At 35.7% G+C, this 20,444-nt stretch overlaps 1 protein-coding gene across 1 annotated transcript in view; it reads left to right on the plus strand.

Moving 5' to 3' along the window:
* The window catches only part of WDR70 (WD repeat domain 70), a 137,817-nt gene that overhangs the window by 75,881 nt on the left and 41,492 nt on the right, over positions 1-20,444 (plus strand). The window contains exon 10 of the mRNA XM_048057803.2: positions 637-811. Within this exon, the coding sequence (XP_047913760.2) occupies positions 637-811 (175 nt within the window). The remainder of the gene's footprint in view (positions 1-636; positions 812-20,444) is intronic.

Genomic DNA, 20,444 nt, shown 5'->3' on the forward strand with positions numbered 1-20,444 from the left:
ATTTTACCTCAGAACTGAAGACCTACGGTATTAGTGAAAGAACTACAATACCATTGCAATTAATAATTTAAAATGCCTTTTTAAAATAAAGGAAAGCCTGAAGAATAACTACCCAGTCTGCCAATTTAAAGTAGGTTTGTCATTTGTTGCCATGTCAGAACAATTAATACAATCTGCTTAATAAATGATTTATATAAGCATTTATGCCTGATTCCTGAAGTCTTCATTCTTGTAAAGGATTGAATACTTTTATCTTCCTGATGTCCAATGACAGCACAGACTATGGAGTTTTGTTTTAACCTTTAGTCATTTTTTCCAGAAGGAAATAATTTCGTGTATTTAGATGAAAGCTAGGGAGAGAATGGGATGAGAAAGAATGGGATTTAGTTTATTTTCTTTTTAACTTTCATGTGCTTGTTTGTGAATATGATGTTTCTTACTTGGAAAGATTTCTTACACTGTAGTTTCATGACTGCTATGTCACATCTTAAATGCTATTTTGTCATTACAACTTTATTTGAATAATATAATATGCTATTTATGCTGGGAAAGGTGTTTGATGGTATCATAAAAATGATTATTTCTATTATGTCCATTAACTTTACCTAAAACAATTCTTTTTAAACCTTTTTCCAGAACTGTGAGAACATGGGATGTTAACAATGAGAAAAAACACAAAAGTGTATTTAAGCCACGATCAGTTCAAGGTAAACGGGTCATTCCTACAACTTGTACGTACAGCAGAGATGGTAAACTTATTGCAGCTGGCTGTCAAGATGGCTCCATCCAGATCTGGGATAGGAATATGAGTGTAAGTAATATATACATAATAAAAATACTAACTTCTAATGTATCAAGGGCTGAAAGTTGCAGCTGATAAAATCAATTTTGATATTTTATCCTTTTTTCCCCCCCCTGAAAACTAAATAACTCACAGGTAAGATTTAACATTTCCCCTGCCTTGTAACAAATGACCATTCAGTCTGCTGCTCTTCAATACAAAACACTAAGAAAACTCTTGGCAGTCTGTTTAAAAATAACTGTTGGCCACATGTGTGTATTTGAAATGTTATTCAATTAAGATATAATATCTGCAGAAAAAGCTCTACTTTGTTGGTTCTTGTGTAATTTAAAATATATGATTCCATATTTTATTTGAGGTGTTGTATACGTTAGGCAGTAATTTGTAGAACTTCATACCAAAATCAGGTATTCACTCAGATACTAGGCAGAGGAGAATAGCATCCATGTGTGTGAAGACAAGGATTGTGCTACACATTAAATGCCAAATGCAGAAAATTAAATTGTCCAAAATGAGGAATTTAATACTAAGGCAAATTTGAGCAATTTATGGGAATGAGGGAAAAAAGTCAGAATTGTGACTATTTCAATTTCTTTAAATGTGCAAAATTATGAAATATACCCTGTAGGTAATTGCTGCTGTTCATATTGAACTTAAAAATGAATTTCAAGCAGTTAATGAGTCTGACAAAGAAGGCATACAGTTCTTACTGCTGTGTTATCACTTGAAGTTTAGAACTATCACTGCTTGCTTTTGCTTTGTGTAGTAGTCTACAAATAGTCCAGTTACAAGGGTTTAATTTTGGAAAGTGGAGCACAAATTCACCAGTCAAAACCTTACTGCTTTTTAAATGAATCACTAAATATCCACTGTATGCCCATTTTACCCAGGGAATTCATGCCCAATCCCTTTGATGTCAATGGGATCAATATTTATGGCATGTATAGGAGGAGAAACTGAGAACAGGGTCAATTTGTTTGAAAGGCAAAGTACGAATATAGAGAAATTGCGGGGCAGGGGTGGAGGGAGAAAAAATCCTTAGAATCAAACTGACATCATAAATCTTTGAAAAGTGTACAATTCGGAAAGGATGGTTTGAGGGAAATATTACTGAACTAATACATGTTGTGTTAATCTGTTCAACTTCATCTTTCAAAACATTTGATTTTAAAAATGCAAACAGGCAACTTAGGGAGCTTTTCAGAAAGGTTGAATCAAATTTGATCTTTGGAGGCAAGGGGAAATGTATAGATGTAAAGAAAAAAGAAAGTCTGTTGATCATATTCAAAGTACAGCCTGTATTTTTGGATTGTCATCTATTTTTATTTCTGTTTTTATTTCCACTATAAACCCAGTAAAACTTCCTAATGGCATGAAGCTTGAGAATTCATCCTAAGTGTAAACTTGTTCTAACAGAATAATAAATTTTTCAGAGACTGGCTTTCATCACCTGTGTATGTTGTTTATTTTAACATATACAGTATTGAAATATTAAGCTTTCTGGTGTAGTTTTAACAATAGTGCTCTTGGTAGTCTGCTTTTTCATGTGCTTTTCCTTTTGAACTTTAGTGTGTCTATAAGGTGACATATTGCAATGCTGATTGAGTGCAGTTTAAGGTGATTATGAATAATTTAAAGATGTATCCTGTGCATCTTGTGCAATTTCCAACTGGCGACCCCTGTATACCAAAGCAAGACTAAAGTCATTTCCTAGTGGAAATGAAGTTGGTAGTGTCCTTGAGTTTCCATTTTTAAAGCCCAAGGAATTTTTGCCTTCACTTTTGTTGTCATAATAAAGAAACGTACAAGACTTTCATGTAAATGGGCTGTGTAGGTTGTTTTTTGTGGCATTCTTAGCTAAAACCCTTAATACGCACTGGAAATCTATGCATGTAGTTAAAATCAGACTTTTCAAAACGCACCTTGGTGAAATAACAATAATTAAAAGAAAAGGCCTCCATCTTATATTGCCAATGGGAAGGGATAAAAAAGGAGGAAGAAGAAGAAGAAGGAAAAAAAAAAGTAACGTGCTCAAAATAGGACTTTGAAAAAGGAGGATGGGGATGAGATTGACTCTTGCAGAGGAATGATGAAAGCATTTACTGGCCTGACAGGATACAGAGATTCTTGCAAAGGCAAACAAGAAAACGTAAGTCATGACAAAGTGGTGCACTTCTTGGGGTACAAGCAGCTTTAGATAACACAGAGAGATAAGGCAAAGCTGTGAAGTAGGACAGGAGTAAGCTGCTTGAAAAAATGCATAACAGATATATTAACTTCTGATTTAATAAAATTTTTAATGCCCATCCATCAAATATCCTTTGACTTTGTCGAAACAAGTGTAGAACTCTGTACACAGCTTTTACTGTAGTACAATACCAGCTCTGTTTGAAGTCCAAATTAAGACAGCATTTGTGTTTAACTTGAGAAGACTCAATTGAGTCTGTAACAAAAACCACCAGTGTTTCAAAGCAGAAAATAGTTGCTGTAATTTCTTATCCTTGATCAATTAGGAATGATTTTGGCACCATTATGTTAACTATGGATTTGGCACATACATAGTTCACCATACTGTCATGCCAGAGCTGATACAGTAAAGGCCTGTTTTGACTCTCTGAATTCATATTCACATTTAAGCGCAAATATAAAGAGCATTTCACCACTGCTATTGAAAACCCATACCACTGTTCCCATGTGAGACAGTAACAGCACTAACTAAATCTAGGAAGGTGTTCTTACCAGATGTTGTGGTCACACCATGTACTATCCATACTGCCTGTTACTCCAGAGTCTGTGAAGGTTTCTAGACAGACTTATTTGTGACAGACACCATTATGTTAGTTGACCTGCTCCAGCCAAATTATTTAAGATGCAGAAAAAAGGGTTAAAAAAAAATAAAAATAAAGAAATGCCAACCCTCAAGCAGAGCCAACTTAGGTAGAGGGAAGTTTCTCTTTGTCAAAAAAACTTAAGGCCTCTGCTTTCCCACAGGAGAAGAGTCATGAAAACAATAGTACCAAGAGCAAAAGTGACTATCACTGCTAGGTAGGAGGGTCTAATAATGCTCTCCCCTAGAACAAAAGGGGTACTCGGTTCTCTGGCCTCAATCACAGCAGGCGCGTTGCTGCAGTGCTGGTAGGAAACACTCTTCCTCCCGTGGCTCACAAAGCCTATGCCTGTGTACAAGCTGCCAGGAGTTGCCTGACAAAGCTCCCAGAAAACTTCCTTTCCATTGAAGCCCTAGTTTGACTGCTGGTTACAGGTTTATTGTGCTCCAGACTTGACTTGATGCCTTTACAACTGACTTACAGAAATCCTGATGATATGTGGTAGCATCTTGGGAATACTTAAACAATTGAAACATTGGCAGTGGAAACAGGCTGTTTATATTGTGCACTGACTTACCATATTGAGCAGGATTTGGATTGTAATCACTATTTGTAAACCCTGGAGCACTGCAGTTAAAGTGGATTTTTACAGTGGGTTTCCCATCACCAGCCTGGCATCGTTTATATTTACTTCTCAGTAGTGTAGAATTCAGTCCAGAATGGTGCGGTTAAATTATCTTTTTGAATGTATAAATATATTTTAATTAAAAAAATAATATATATATATTTTTCTCTTGTCCTTGTCAAAACTAAAGTAGCTGTTTGTTTTAAGTTAGGGTCATGAGTTAGTTTTCTTCCAAAGCACTTAGAGCCATCTAGGTATCTGCCATTTTTTAATTGTGTTGCGGTACGTAGGGCCATGACTTCAGTATGTGATCAGTTTTCCTTCTATAGTTCTGACTAGTAGCACACACCATAAGTGTTTCATTCACTTTTCTGCTTCCACTGTTTTTCTGGTGCAATTCCAAATCTCCCAGCTGTATGCAGTGAGAGTAAAAACACTTTTGGAGGAACACTTTTTTTTTTTTTTTGGTCTCCATTACACTGACATTGGTAACTTGCTAATGCTGAACTTAGCCAAATGCATTCCAGCTCTGCCTTGCCTTTCTCCAAACTTCCTCAGCACGATCATGATCCATTATAATCACCTGCCTCAGAGGGTTTTTTCGTTTTGTCATAAATCTGTATTATTTTCTCATGTGTGTTATTTAGTCAGTGCATGGTTTTTCTTTAAGGTTCACGTATATGTGCATTTACAGTGCACATTAGCAGAACTATCTGTCAGCTTGTTTGAAATATTATGAACACTGTCAACTTGGCTTAAAATAACAGCTTCAAAGGACATAAAAAATAACTTCCTTAAAACTTCCAACGAGTAGTGGAAACAATAGTGTGAAATAGTCAATCATAACATAACACATTAGAACACTCAATTTAAATATTCTGAGACATTGAGAAGTGTTTGGCAAATGTGGAGAACTGGAGAGCATTAGTGGTAAAAATAAGACAGAAACTTGAAAAATACTGATTTGTAGGACAGTGCAATAAAACCACTAGATTTACCTGCAGTTCAAATAGGTTCAGATTCCTCATCTTTGCTTATGCATGCCCATTCAGACATTTCTGAAAGACCAATAGTGATATATATTGCCAAACAAGGTGATCCATGGAGCCAGTGTTTAGTATTAAGAATGAAATGTGTCTTGTAATCAGTAAACCTTTATGCCCCAGTTTTCCTGTGTAGAAATAGGAGTATCTCATTCATAGGTGTCTTTAAAGACTGAAGTAATTTTTGTAAAGACTGTTAGTATACCAGATATATAGTTTAAAAGTGTAATGTGATTTAAAGTTGATTAAAATCTCTTCAAAATCATGAACAAAAAAGCTCTCCTCATTTTCCACTCTAAACAGGAAAGGATCAAGATGTTTTTCAGTGTCAAATAGGAGTTACTAGGGTGAGGAAGGTGAACCTTGTTTTTTAGTCTTTCAAATCATCTGATGAAGCTACCAGTTATGTGAATTTTCCCTCCAGCTTTTTCTGGTTGCATTCAGCTCTGGATTGCATAAACAGCTTCACTGCACATGACAGTCTGAATCCTGGTTCTTAGTTTCACACGTCATGTATTTTATGGTAACATTGTTGCAGCAGTAATATTGTAAGCAGTAATATTGTTGGAGATAATATTGTTGTATGACACAAAAATATTGATAAGGATGTCAGGGAGGCAGAGTTTGTCAGGAGCAGTGATGTCTTTTATATGCCTTCAAGAACCAAAAGAACAGCTTATGCACACAAAGTCTTGTCTGTTTTTTGTTGTCACTGTTTATTTGTTTTTAGCTATATAAAATTGGGTAGTAATTTTTGTTATATTTTAGGTGTCTAGAGACTGTGCTGTAAGTATTAAGGAATTAACTTTGACAGATATATCAGTAATAGGTTTATCTTTTTATGTAGTGCAAATCAGAACAGTTGCAGGGTTTTATAATTTTCAACATAATACTAAATATAAATTGATTCAGTGCTTAGGGACAGAATGTTATAGCTAGTGCTAAACTTTATTTTTGTTCTTTCTTGTTTCATGAAAGACTTGGTTGTATGTTTTACTCCATTCTATTTCTTAAGCTATTTCCTGCTCAAAGCAAGCATCTCCTATGGTACTGCTGAACTACTGCTTTGCCAGTGTTTTCTTTTTCCAGGTCTTCAAACCTTATTTTGATTTTGAATTTCTAGAATAATTCACGTATTTTGATCACTTTTAAACTACTTAGCTAAAGCTCTAAGTGATTTTACAGAACTTAAAATGCACAATAATAATGAAATTCAACACTATGCTAGTAGGCTGCCCACATGAATATCCCCAAAAGTGGTGTGATTAAGCAGTAATCCTAATAACCAGTTTTCCACACACCCTTAAACCACCTAATCCTCAAAAAATAAAGGGAAGAATAGTGGGATGTTGCAGTATGCTCTGAAGTTAAGCAGATCTAAGCTCTGTAGCTTTTTTAATTACTGGTAGTCATGTTAAAAGTATTTTCCAAATAATTGCATGATTTATGGATGGAAGATAAATACATTTCTATATTTAGTGATCTTCTGCTTTGAAAGGGTTTTAGTAAGCTTTAGTTTTGTAGTGGGCAGTATAACTGCAGAGACGTTTTAAGGCAGAGTTTTCAGAGGTGAAAAGTTTTGCAAATAGTGGAGCCATTTTGAAGAAATACTGTACATCTGAAAACACAGATTCAGGTAATACGGAAAAATCATGTAAAATACTTATTTTTGGCCTGAGTGAGGTGACCCTTTTGTTTTAGAATGGGAATCCAAGCCCAAGTCTTATTTGGATTTTTTTTTGGTAAAATTTTTGTTGTTCTTGATTGATTTTACAGCTGATGCTGCCAGACAGTGTAGTGAAAGCTAGTAGTAAGATCTGAGACTTGCTGTAAATATTTTCTCCATTAATTGGAAAGTTCTTTGAGGGGATTTATGCCCATGCTTTGGGAGAAGGACAGTGCTGGATCTTTGCACAGTTGCAGCTTGCTTTTCTTATATGGTGACATAGACAGAGCTCCCAGTACTGAATTCCTGAAATGCATGTCTTGTGTCAGTCTACTAAAAAGCTTTATTACTGTGCTTATGCTTACTCAGTTACTGGTTCCCCTAGCCAGAGATTGTAATGTGTCTTTGTCATCTGATGGTTTACAGCATTCCAGGATTATGCTCTTTTCACACCAGCTAAAATTTATTCATCACTTTGGCCGTGGATATTTTGTTTTGGTTTTGCTTACCTATAATTTTGGGCACCTCCACAGCATTAAAAGTACTCCAATGAAATGTCAATATTTAATAGAAACAATTTACAATGACTATTCTTAAATTTGCTGAAATGAGTACTGCAGCTAAACATCAGGCAAATCTTTCAATTTCCCCCAAGTATGTAACACGCTTCATGCTTTGAAGAGGGCAGTCTGGCTACAGCTGGAAATTTCTTGTGTAAATATGAGATGAAAGATATCCAAATATACTATATTTCCCTTTCAAACTTACCTTAAGTTTTCCATATCCATAATGTCCCACCCTTTCATTCCATATGTATTTGTGCCAGACCTCTGCTCCAGAAACTGGAAATCACACACAGGCTTGCCAGCAGCAAATATTAACAGATTCATATATTATTCCTTTTTGTATACGCCTGGTTTAGTCAGTACATCACTATCTGTACCCTGAAACTATCTGCAGTAAAGAATCTGACAGTCATATGCTAAGATAAAATGGGCCCTGCTATATTTCTAAGTGCATTTCTCTCTTATGTAATAAACAGTTTATAGTTAAGAACTATCTAAATGTTTGCACTAGTTAATCTAGTGATGAAAGGAATTCTAAATCTTAGTCTGTCACACCCTGATGAAAATAGCATAAAGGATTTTAGTTCAGATTCATGTGTGATTAAAGAAAAAAAGGCTTACCCCACAAGGATTATGTATCTATCTTTGGGTTACTATTTGGAGGAATAACAGTACAAAAAAAAAAAAGTGATTGGCTTTAATTAAAAACGTGATTTGCTTTATTAATATTGTAGTGTTATTAATCTGACATGAATTATTTCTAAATGGAAATAGAAGAGCCTTCATGAGCTAGCTTCTGTTATTTTACAGAAAATTTTCCTATGTATTTTATAACTTCTTGAGTAATAATAAAAATACAATGTTCCTTATATGTAGAGACAATATCTTAAAGGACGGATGCTGTGTTTCATTCAAACAAGTGAGCTCTGTAGTCGTCTGGCTTATCAGAGAAGTGGCTTTTAGATACTGTAGTATGTGTACTGCTCAAGCAAGCTGAAAACATGTATCTATCTGTCTCTCTATCTAGAACCTGATAGGGTTTGTAACTCTAGAAAAAATTTTTTGTGTTTGGCATGTTTATTAGTAAGCTCTTTTGGCGTCCAAATGTTTCTCATTGTGGTTTATAGTATGTCACTTTAGGCTAGTGAGGAGATGGACAGCAGGTTTATACTGTGAATTTCATAGAAGCAGTGAAAAGTACATTTCTGTGCAACTCGTAGTCATTAAGTTTGTTTTATTAGAGAAGTTTAAAACTCCCGTATTTTAGAATGCTTACAAAAGCAAAGCAATTACAACTTGATCAAATAGATTTATTTAAGAACAAAAAAGTAGGAAATAATGACTTCTACTCTGTGGAACAGATCATAATCTGTGGATTAAAGATTAGGTACTTTCTGTCTGCATATGCTTGCTTTTTCTCTTGGGTTAATTTATAGGCCCTTCACCTCCTTTCAGCTTCATATTTAGATGTATTTCTGGCGGACTTAGCATTTATCATCAATTCATAACTTTTAAAAAGCTTTCTCTTTGGGGGTATTCATAAAGAATATTATGAAGTGAATTTTAGAAAATACTAAGAGCTGTTCTGTTCAGTTTTCTTGATTCTTCTCATTAATGTAGTAGAGCAAACTTTTCTTTTACTTAATTTTTGCCACTATTGTTTAAAATATTCACCTCATCTTAAATATTTTAAATATTAAAAATTTTCTAAATTTTCCAGAGATCTAATGTAGAATATGAATAACAAATCCTTCCCATTTAATAGTTGCAGGATTGTCATGTATACCCGTGTCACTGACAACTATCAGAAACTGGATACCGTTTTAGAAAACCCATAGTTTAATTTTGTCTGATGTTTGTGTATAACTGTTTTGTAACTTTGATTTAGAAAAATTAAACTTAGAAACAGAAGTGTTTTTTTTTAGTTCAGTAGAATAAGAGCAAAAATTATTTTGAAATGTGCTCTAGTATATGTTACTAAGAAATTGTATTTTAAATACAAAAATATTCGCCATGAGTCTGTTAGAAATTGGGAAGTGTGAAAAAAAAAAAAGATAAAGTACAGTGAAGCATAGCTTTTGTATGTAACACTATTTGTAGAAATAATCACTTGAATCAGAGAAAGTCTGAAGAAGAACAAACAAACATAGAGAAAGATTGTTTCCTGTCTGTGTCTGTTAAAACGTGTGCTACTGTAAGGATACACTTTTAAATGTGCTTGAACTGAACAGTTGGCCATAATACCCTTATAATACCGAAAGTGCCCTTAGTTCCTGAAAAACATTTAATAAGTCTAGTTAACTTCAATTAAAAATTTTGCATGGCATTTGTAGAAAATCCGTAAGATATCTGTGCTCATGTGATTATAGTTAAGAAGATGAACTGCATACCTACACCATCTCTTAGCAGCAATTACAGGACTGTACCAATGAAATGAAAACTATTTGTAATATATTTTTTGCAGGACAGGCTTAAGTGAGCGAGTTTCTCTGAGCTCTACATATAAATCTCATAATTAAAATCTGAGTATACATGAGGCTTTCTTTGCAAACAAGCAGAACTTCTTAAAGTGCAAATATTTTAAAATAAAGATTTTTTTTATGGCATCTCTATTTCATAAAGTTTGTTTTCAACAGATGTTGGCGCTAAACAGTTAGTGGAGAGGGTGGTGAAATAGGTGGAGCATTATCCAGCTGTGTTTTATTTAATGTATGACTGTAGTGATACTACACAGACTGAAATCAGATACATCCATTGAACAGCTGCCTTCCTTGAACCAAGGAAGAATTTCTCATGAGATGGAGAACTAGATTTGGAGTCATACATAACTACACACATGCATACATACACACACATATATATTTCACACTTTGTGCATGCATACATACACAGCATGTCTCTGTGTGTCTAAGTGTGCACACAAGTTTATAATGAAATTCTAGTTTAATAAAGTTCCTGAATATATATGTGTTTAGATTATTTAAATAGAGTACTCTTAAATCATTCAACATGTAATTTTAGTTCATATTAAGCAACATGTAAGGTTTTGAAAAAATGCCTTTATGGTTCACTTTGGTGAACCACGTGGTACACACATGGTATTTCACTTTTTTCCATGTATATGTATCACTTCCAGATTTGGCTACGCGTTAAAGCAGTTACCTGTATTAAGTGCTAAAACTTAATTTACATTTAATTTTTGGTGTAATACATTGTTCTTAAGGTTGAGATAGGATAGCCAAATTAGAAAGTACTGTGCTAGTTCAAATATACAGTGAAATATTCTGAAAAAATCTAGTTCATTGTGTAATCACAGACTATGTTTCTTACGGACACCAAGAGCTCCATGCATGCCGGCCAAATGTGGCTGCTGTGATCAGCACACACCTTGGTAAGAGCCCAGAAACAGCACTGTATCCTTGCTCTGTGGCCTGTTTCATTCTCCTCACCAGTGTGCGCACCTGTAGTCTTGCTTGGAGAGCAGATTGAGGCCAAGAGGTCACCAGAGTGTGCTGCTGTGATCTTTACAGGGGCTCAGCTTCACCAGGACTTGCAAAAGCATAGTTAGTACACGCATATTCCTGACTTCTTACTGGGGGGACTGGTTTATATTCAAGACCTCCTTCAAGAGCCTGAGTGATTTTTGAGAAGCTCAGAGCAAGTCAGGTCTCCTGTTTTAATCAGCAGAAAGCATCACACTGCTAGCTATTGGCTTGTCAATTGGCAAAATTTGCGAAAATGTGCAGTTGATTTTCTGTGTATGGAAGCCCGGTGCTGAATAGGATGCTGGAGTGAGTTGACAGGGGTGCACGAATGTTTTCTGTACTCCAAACAGTTCACTGTTGTTACTTGGCTATTGCATTGAGGTAGGAGTGAGGCAGGGCTCGGTTAGCGTGTGCTGCTGTCTGTATGTATAAAACAAATGTCAGATTCGAGTGTTCCAAAACAAATATGGCTAAATCAGAAAATAAACCCTTTGGCATTGGTTTGGTAAGAAGAAACAAAGACAAGGCAGTGAGCAAACTGAACTGCCACTTGCATCCTTTTTTGTTGTTTTTAAATGATAGTTTAAAGCATGTCCATATATATTACGGAAAATGGAGATGTGGTGGTTTTGCTGGTTTTGGCTTTGTTTTTCTTTATGTGAGAAAAACACAGATGTGCTTGAGGATTAAGTGAATGGTCTGTAATTACTTTTGTTGGCAGAATATATATTTAGCTCATTGGTAAAATACAGCTGTTAAATAAGACAAAATGAACTGACAGTGCACACTGAAAGTAAAGAACCATTTTAAAGGCAGTTGAGTAGAAAGAAGGCAAAGAAGTCAAAGTAATAATGTTATTGATTGGACTTATTATTGTGTATTTTACAATATATGATAGAAAGGAGATGACACGTTGTGGTGTGCTTAACGACATCTTTCTTATGAAGAGTGATTAAAAAGAGGTTAATCTTCCAGGGAAATGGAGGAAAGATACGGTAGCCAGGAACATATGTTAGCCAGGAAAGACATGGTAGTCAGGAACAGCTTTCAATATATTGAACCAGTTAAACATTCACAAAGTGATGTCAGGGTGAACTAAGATGAGCTAAGCAGATAGAGGATAAAGTAACTTTTCCTGAAAGGTAGTTTAATGGCACGAAATTATTTGCAATTGTGGTTGTAAATAAGGTTTGTAAAAATACCCTGTAGAGAGGGAAGTTCAGAGATCAAGTGTCTCCCTCTAAATGATGGTGAGTAGCCAGTGAAAGTGAGAGAAGGAACAAGAATCATACACCAGAGGGAACAGTGAAGAATGGAGCCAACATGTAGAAGGCATACAGCAGATGAAAAAAAGAAGATGAATAAGGGGAACAGAGAATAGGCACTTCTTCAAAGGCTGATGAGAATAATGATGGGGTATCATTGTTGGCTTTCACAGGGATAAACCTGTTGAGACTCAGGAAGGAATTCACGTAGAATTGACAAAGAAGGAATATGGATGCAGGAGAAAGCAGTGGTGGATGAAAAGGCTGAAGAAGAGCAACGGAGAAAGAAACAAAGCTATTTGGTGAAAAAGGGGATCATGCAATTGAGATTTTTGAGATACTATTTTTACAAACAGCAATTCGCATATTTCCCTATGGTCCGAAGATGCCACTGCTGATGTAGGGGAAATATAAAACTGTCAGACATGAGTGTGAAGTATTGTGCTGAAATGGAACTGGAAGGCTACGATGAAAAAAAAAAAAACAACACTGGAGACACTGGAGAATTCGTTTCTTTTGTTGACTGGAGAAGAATTTTAGGGATGCTAGGTGAAAAGAGAATTGTAGTCAAGAGAGTTACTACAGAGTTTCAGAAAAGACACTACTTCAAGCAGTACTGTTTGCATTTCCTATAAAAAAAATTAAAACGCCATTCATGTTTCAAATTTATTCAGGGATTGTACAGAAGAACTGCAAGACATGCTTTTCTGAAAGTTATTACAAGTCTTTTTGCTCTGCCTAATGCTTGATTGCAAGCTAGCTTGGAAACTTGATATGACAGAGCATTGCGTAGTGTAAAGGTATGTGAACAATAAGTTTGTCTTAAAAGTGAGACATACTTTTTCAAGTCATTTCAGTATTGTCAGAAATCAAATCCAAGACACTTGAGCATCCTCCTTCAGAAGGGTTGAAATCTTGGTTTTAAATTTAAACTGATATTACAAGATGCCTTTAATCATGAAAGGTTTTAATTTTTTTAGGCTGAGTTTGATGCTTCCCCAAAACTTGATGTGCCAGAGTTAAGACACTATGTTCTTTCTGAGCTACGTGCCAAGTGAATTCAAGTACTGTATTCAGCTGTAATTTGTTATATTTGAACAAAAAAAACTTTTGGTCAAAAAAGCTTTCAACTGTGGTGTATTATATCTACGGAAAGTGATTAACACTGTAGTATCTTATTTGTAAAACCAGTACATTTGTTTTCTGTAACTCTGGTTTTACAAATGCTGAAGCTAAGTGAAATTTACAATATTTCTTTGTGGGAAACTGTGTTCAGTTAGTGTAAACTACTTGTAGAAAACCATTTATGAAAGTTTTTTTTCAGCTTGCCAGGATTTTGCTTATAAATGTGTAGGTTTTCGTGTCTGTTTGTTTATTTAGCTAGCTAATTATATAAATTTAAGGAAAAAATAAGATAGTAATCGTGAAATTGAGATAAGAATAATATTTGAAAAGAAAATAAAGGTTGCTTGAGTTATTTATTTATTTATTTATTTTAACCATGTAACTCAGCTGAATTCTTACTTTTACATTTTATTTCCACATAACTCTGGGACTTAATCCTGTAGTTACAGAATTCATCAGGTAATATGCTGAGTTAGAGATAACTGAAATTAAAGCATTTAGCAGCTCTGCATCTTCTGGATAGGAAGTAATGTATCTTAAGTTACTAAAAAACCTCAGATCCCCCACCCACCTCCAAGTGCCCCATTGACCTGTAACAGAAGAATAGGAAAGAGATTTCTTTAATTTCTCAAAACCAGCAACATACCTTGATGAATGATGATATTTTTTGGTTTGTATAGCCTTTTTTTTTTTTTTTTAAATATGTATGGCCCTTGAAAATCCTTGAGGTAATATTGCGGCATCTGAAATATAATACAGTGGGGTATAATAGCTGATATTATACGTTATATACCTTTTATTTTATATGTATTATATATTTGTTATATATATAGCTAACATGATAGGGTCTGAAAGGGGGTAGGCTGGGAAGCATGGCCAGTGATGAGAGGCTGGGGTTGCAGCACTGTCTGGTCTTGGGGGGGGAGGCTGAAGGGTGAGCTCGGTGCTTCCTGCAGCTTCCTGAGGAGGGAAGGTGGAGAGGGAGGTGCAGGTCTCTGCTCCCTGGGAGTCAATGGTAGAACACGAGGAAACAGCATGGAGCTGTGCCAGAGCATGTTCAGAAAGGTCATCAGGAAAATTTTCCTTTACATGAGGGTGGTCAAACATTGGAACAGGCTTCCTGGAGATGTGGCTAATGCCCCTAGCCTGGCACTGTTCAAGAGACATTTGCACAAGACTCTCAGTAACATGCTTTAACTCTTGGTTAACCATGAAGAGGTAGGGCATTCGGGCTGGATGATCTTTGAAGGTCCTTCCCAACTGTTCTGTTCTGTTCTATTCTAGTAGTTGCAGCCATTATTTATAAACTGCTGAGGTTTTGAGTTACAAGTGCTCATCTTATCACTGAAATATTTCGTGTAGCAAAAGATAGTTTATCCTCTTAACTGAGGCACTCCTCTTCGTTTGTGTTTCCAATGAAGTAAAAAAAAAATCATTTTTTAAAAATCTATATTATTTTACTTAATAAAAAAAGAAAATACAGTAGAACAATTTGCAGCACATTTTTATGGGAAAAATCAAATAATGTAGAAATAATTCACTGTATGTTACAAGAAATTTAGTAAAAGTAATTATTCATTTCTTAGAGAAATGCAATCTTCTTGCTGGAATAAGTATTTTAACTTAGCTGCTGTTTTCAACAAGTAACTAACTTAAGTCAAGCAATTGCATTTGGAATAGATGGTCTCTGAAGGTCGCTTCCAACTGAACTATTCTATTTATTCTAACATTAAATTTGTTATAAAACCACTTTTGATACTTCACTGTAAAACGCACCATTTTGACTGAAGTGTTACCAGACGAGAAGTGATAGCTTAATGTAAATGTCTGTATTTTCAGTCAGATTTCATTCCATTTGCACAGTATACCCATAAAATGATTATAATTGGTCTGAAGCTTTGGGATTACTGCAGACTGACTATTAGAAATTATATTGAATTATGGTGGGAATAACTTTGTGGCAGTTGACTTTTAGACTCATCTTGATTTTTTTTTTCCTATGGTGCTACTTTATTGCAAGTAGGCAAAAGACTACTTTTAATTGATACAAAGCATAGTATAATTCTATAATAGAGTTTGCAGCAGTGCGGACTATCAGTGGCATCCTATTAAATCTTATAATTGTAAATTTTCACTGAAATTTTTGCAGAAGAAAATAGCTCAGATTTCTGTGTTTTCTGAGAAGGCAGAAGAACCTTCAGCAGCTGGGCAAGTCTCAGTGAATAATTTATTTTTGAAGGAATATGCAGGAGGGCATATTTTGCTTTACAGAAGCCATATTTGTGGTAGTAAAAAGGAGGAAAACCATAAATTCCCTGGGATATAACAGGATGGGTTAGATAAGTTATGAAAAGATACAAAAGAACATTTATTTTGCATCCTTGTATGTTTTTCACATGCAGTGTAAAAATCCCCAAAGGATGCCAACTGAACAGTTTCCAAAAGCTATTTTTATTAGCAATATGCATCATTTTTTTTTGTGGCCAAGATAGATTATTTTCTCAAATGTGAGGTTTGACAGTGCAGCCAAACATTCAATTGGGGTTTAATTTTTAAATCATTAGGCATATATTTAGCAGTGCTGTTAAGAAGCCATCTTTCTAAAATGGTTTCCTGAAATCTTTCTTTATGAATTAATTTAAACAAGAAGAAATTATTTCTGTGGTCAACAGTATTCTTAGAAATGAAAAGCTCTAAGTGATAATGGAAGCATGGGCAGATAGGAAGTCCACTTTGGACTGGTTCATAAACTCCTCTAAGGCAAGTCAGCCTGCTTGCTTCCTTGTTGTATATAAAGCGCATATAATCAAATGCATCAGGTTCATTGCCTCATTGTCTTCTCTATAAATGTAGGTTTTTAAAATTTATTTATAGAAATCAATGTATATCAATTGCCATTATTAAAAATGCTGAATAATTGTTCACTGTGACTGTATCTGGTAATTATAGGTCTGCCAGTCACTTCAGTACCTGGTAAAATTATGGAGAAAAATATTCTGGGAGTTATTGAAAAACACATGAAAGACAATGCAGTCATTGGTCATAACCAACATGGGCTCGTGAGCGGAAGGTCCTGCTTAATGAACTTAATTTCCTTTTATGACGAAGACAACCACCTGGTTGACCAAGGGAATCCAGTCAATGTAATCTTTTTGGATTTCAGTAAAGCTTTCAGTACTGTTTCTCATGGTATTATTCTGGACAAAATGTCCAGCATACAGCTAGATAAAAACATAATATGATGGTTGAGCAATTGGCTGATGGGTTGTGCTCAAATGCTTATAGCAAATGGGGTCACAGCAGGCTGGTATCCAGTCACTAGTGGGGTTGTGCAGGGCTCCATTTTGGGGCAATTCTCTTCAATGTTTTTATAAATGACTTGGATGCAGGTGTTTTGAGTAAGTTAGCAGGCGATACTAAATTGGGAAGAGCTGTTGATTCCCTCCCAGGTGAAGAGGCCTTGCAGAGCAATCTAAAAAATTAGAGAGTTGGGCAGTCACCAAAAACATGAAGTTTAACAAGAGCCATTGGTGGATTCTGGATTGGGACAGGGCAACCCTGGCTGTAAATACAGACTGGGGAATGAGAGTGGAGAGCAGCCCCGCAGAAAGGGATCTGGGGTTCTGGTCAACATCAAGTTGAACACGAGCCAGCAGTGTGCTCTGGCAGCAAGGAGGGCCAGCTGCACCCTGGGGTGCATCAGGCACGGCATTGCTGGATGGCCAAGGGAAGGGATTGTCCTGCTCTGCTCTGCGCTGATGCGGCCTCACCTCCAGTACTGTGTGCAGGTTTGGGCACCACCGTATGAGAAAGACATAAAACTGTTAGAGGGTGCTCAAAGGAGGGCTACAAAGATGGTGAAGGGTCTAGAGGGCAAGGTGTGTGAGGAGCGGCTGAAGTAGCTTGATTTTTTTCAGCCTAGATGAGAGGGGAACTTGTGGCTGCCTGCAGCTTCCTCACGAGGGGAGCAGAGGGACAGGCACCGATCTTTTCGCATGACTATATTGCTGCATGGCTTCTCTCCTAGGAATGTCATTTTCCATAACATACCAGTATTTTCCGACTAAGCATTATACACTTATGTTTTTATTTGATTCATAGTTCCATGATAAAATGCATTATTTATTACAAGGGACTGAAGATTGTATAGACTTTAAAAAAGTAGTAATAGAACCCTTATCTTTTCTAACTTTTTTTCCTGATTCTGTGCTTTTTTCCTCACCATACAATTGTTTAAGAAAAGCTGCATTATACTTTAAAAAAAAAAAAAGAAAGGAAAAAAAAGGTCGTCTTGTTTGTTCAGTAATTGCAACTAACTATAAATCCTCTATATAAAATACTTGTTAAAGTTTATTGGGGGATATTGAATGTATGAGATTTAAAAAAAAAAAAGAAATCCCAGAGAATTGCCTCTTCCCTGAAAAATCCCCGCACCCTGGGAAAGGCCTTTGTTGCAACAGATGAGTATGTAATGGATGCAGAACAGTTAAATACAATAGCTAGTTAGACAACCTGGTTATTGCAAATAAAGTTAGGTTACTGTGTTCATAATTAGTTAATTAGGATTGAGAGAAGGGAAAGAAGTGTTTCAGGTTTGCTAGTGATACATGAAAATGTCACCGAGTTAGAAAATCACACAGAAGACCAAATCACATAAGAGTATAATCACATAAAAGCTAAAACCTCATATTTCACCAGTTAATCTTGTTTTGCATCAGCGTGCTCATTAGTGAAACAGCATCAATTTCTGTGCCACGGGAAGTGGTATTGAAGAGCTGTCAGATAAATTTGAAAGCCCTGGGATCATGTTTACAGAGTCTTAAGAAAAACATCTGATTATAGTCTGTAACTACCTACTCAGGGAAAAAAGGAGCAGTTTCTGAATTCAGCTGACATATGTAGACCTGATAATTTGTAAGTGATACACTAAATCCAGAAGGTACAGTTAAATTTCTTTTCTGGATTATAATTGAGAACAAAGTGAACATGCGTTTATGTGTTGTTCAGTAAAGATGGATGAATAGGGGAAGGGGAAATAGCAATTTGGAAAGCATGCTGAGAATGTGTCTGTCTTGTCAGTTGTGATCCCAGCTCTGAGATTGCATCTCTGATACAATCACCTTCAACACAAGTCCTGACAGCTTTGCTCAGTTGTGATTAAAAAGAAGGTTTCTGGTTTGTTTTTGGTGGTGATGGTGGTGTGTTTTTTTTTCCCGAGCTTTATAGCTCATGCCTTTTGTCATCTTGAAACTGGACAACAATGATATGTTATCTTGGAATGCTTTTATGCTTATTAAAAACTATCATTTTTGCAGTGAATATTAGCATATCAGTTTATTTATTTTGCTCTAAGTATCTTGGTCTGGTGAAATCAGTTGTTTAAGTCTCAGACAGCCATACATGGTTTGTTTGGGATTTGTCTTTCTGGTAGCTCTGCCTAGCTCATCCTGCTCCTCTGCCTTACATTAGAAATCAGGGTGAATCCTGATTTCCAGCTCTCTCAAGAAGCATTTTCGATGCTTCTTCTTGTGAAAAAGAGGGAACAGCTGGTAAGCAAGCATGAGAGGCCTGCCTGGAAATGAGCTTCCCGGTTCAGAAAACTTCCATGTGCTGAAACAAACCTGAGTAGGTTGCATGTTGCTAATGGCACACTCAGTGTTGGACAGTTTCTTTGACTGTAAGTGGGATATTAGTAGAAGAGTTGATTGTGTTTACAGTAATGAATGAGTAAATTTTTGTAAATACAGAGAAATATATAGCAGAAACACGATGCTACTTTGTAGATCTCATTGTCCCCACTGCCTATCTTAATTTACTGCCTCTGCTTTTAAAAATATCTTATAGATGTTAGAAACAAGATGGAAGAAGAATGTCTTGGCTGGGACACCATTGTTTCAATAAGGAAAAATAAAAGTGTGTGTGGGAAGCATGCAATCTTGGGAAAATGTTGGCTTCCTCTGAAATATTGTATCCTCAAAACAACGTGGAAAGTTCAAAAATTTCTTTAGTTAAGAGTGTTGACATATCTAATGGATGTAGCTTGGATTTCTGGGTAAACAAACTGCCTAGGTCGGTCTTCAGTTTTTCATAGAGCATGTCATATTTGGGATCCTGGGGAAGGAGAAAAGTTTGTGTGACGCAGAGCGGCTCTGTTATAGGTCATTAATCTGTGATAGACACTTTGTGTGGCCACTGTTGTCTTTGTTTCTCATATTGTTCCTCATCAACCCATCCAGAGTTTTGTAGAAAGGATATTCATTACTGATGCTCCATTCATGTAGGTTTTTTTTTTCTTTTTTTTTTTTTTTCCATCCTTTCTCTGGCTTCCATTTATTTTCTGGTTCTCATTGTCTCTGTGAGGACTGTAACAATATTGCAAATTCTCATGTTTAGCAGTTATCCTAGTTTTCTTGATACTTGCAACTGCCTTTCTTCTCACATGTGCTTCATGTTTTCTGCCTGTCAATTCATGTTGCACACAAGTCCAGTCAGCTGTAATTGCTTACAAAAATATATGTGCTAATATAAAGCTAGAAAGTGCTTGCATTGCTGGGGTTATCAAACAAGCAAAAGACAGGCTTCATTATTACAGAATTTGCTGAAATAGGAAAACCTTTGAAAAAATTTAAGGATTGATCAACTTGTCAAATTTTGTAGGGTACTGGAGTAATACTCTATAATAGCAGGTACTTCTGCCACAAAAGGGAAGGAGAAATGTGAACACACTTTGCCCTAGTTATCTTTATAGCTTTATCTAGTGTTTCAGTGCTCTCTCCTTCCCTTCCTGAATCAAATGTCTGAAATGTGTACATTAGTTGTGTTGTTTCATGTCTTTCCAGCAAGAAACATTCTGATAACAATTTTTTTGCTAATGATTTGTTAGCAAGATTAGACATCTGTTAAATATGTTAAAAGGCCAGAGGCCAAACACATAATTTTCTTTGAAAACTGCAAAGAACACTTGCCAGTGTATGTTAAAACTTCTTGTTCAACCTTCTCTCATTTTTAGAGCAACCTTCAATCATTTTAAAATATTTGA

This window comes from Anser cygnoides, chromosome Z (genome assembly GCF_040182565.1).
Source record: "Anser cygnoides isolate HZ-2024a breed goose chromosome Z, Taihu_goose_T2T_genome, whole genome shotgun sequence".
Taxonomy (NCBI): Eukaryota; Metazoa; Chordata; class Aves; order Anseriformes; family Anatidae; genus Anser; species Anser cygnoides.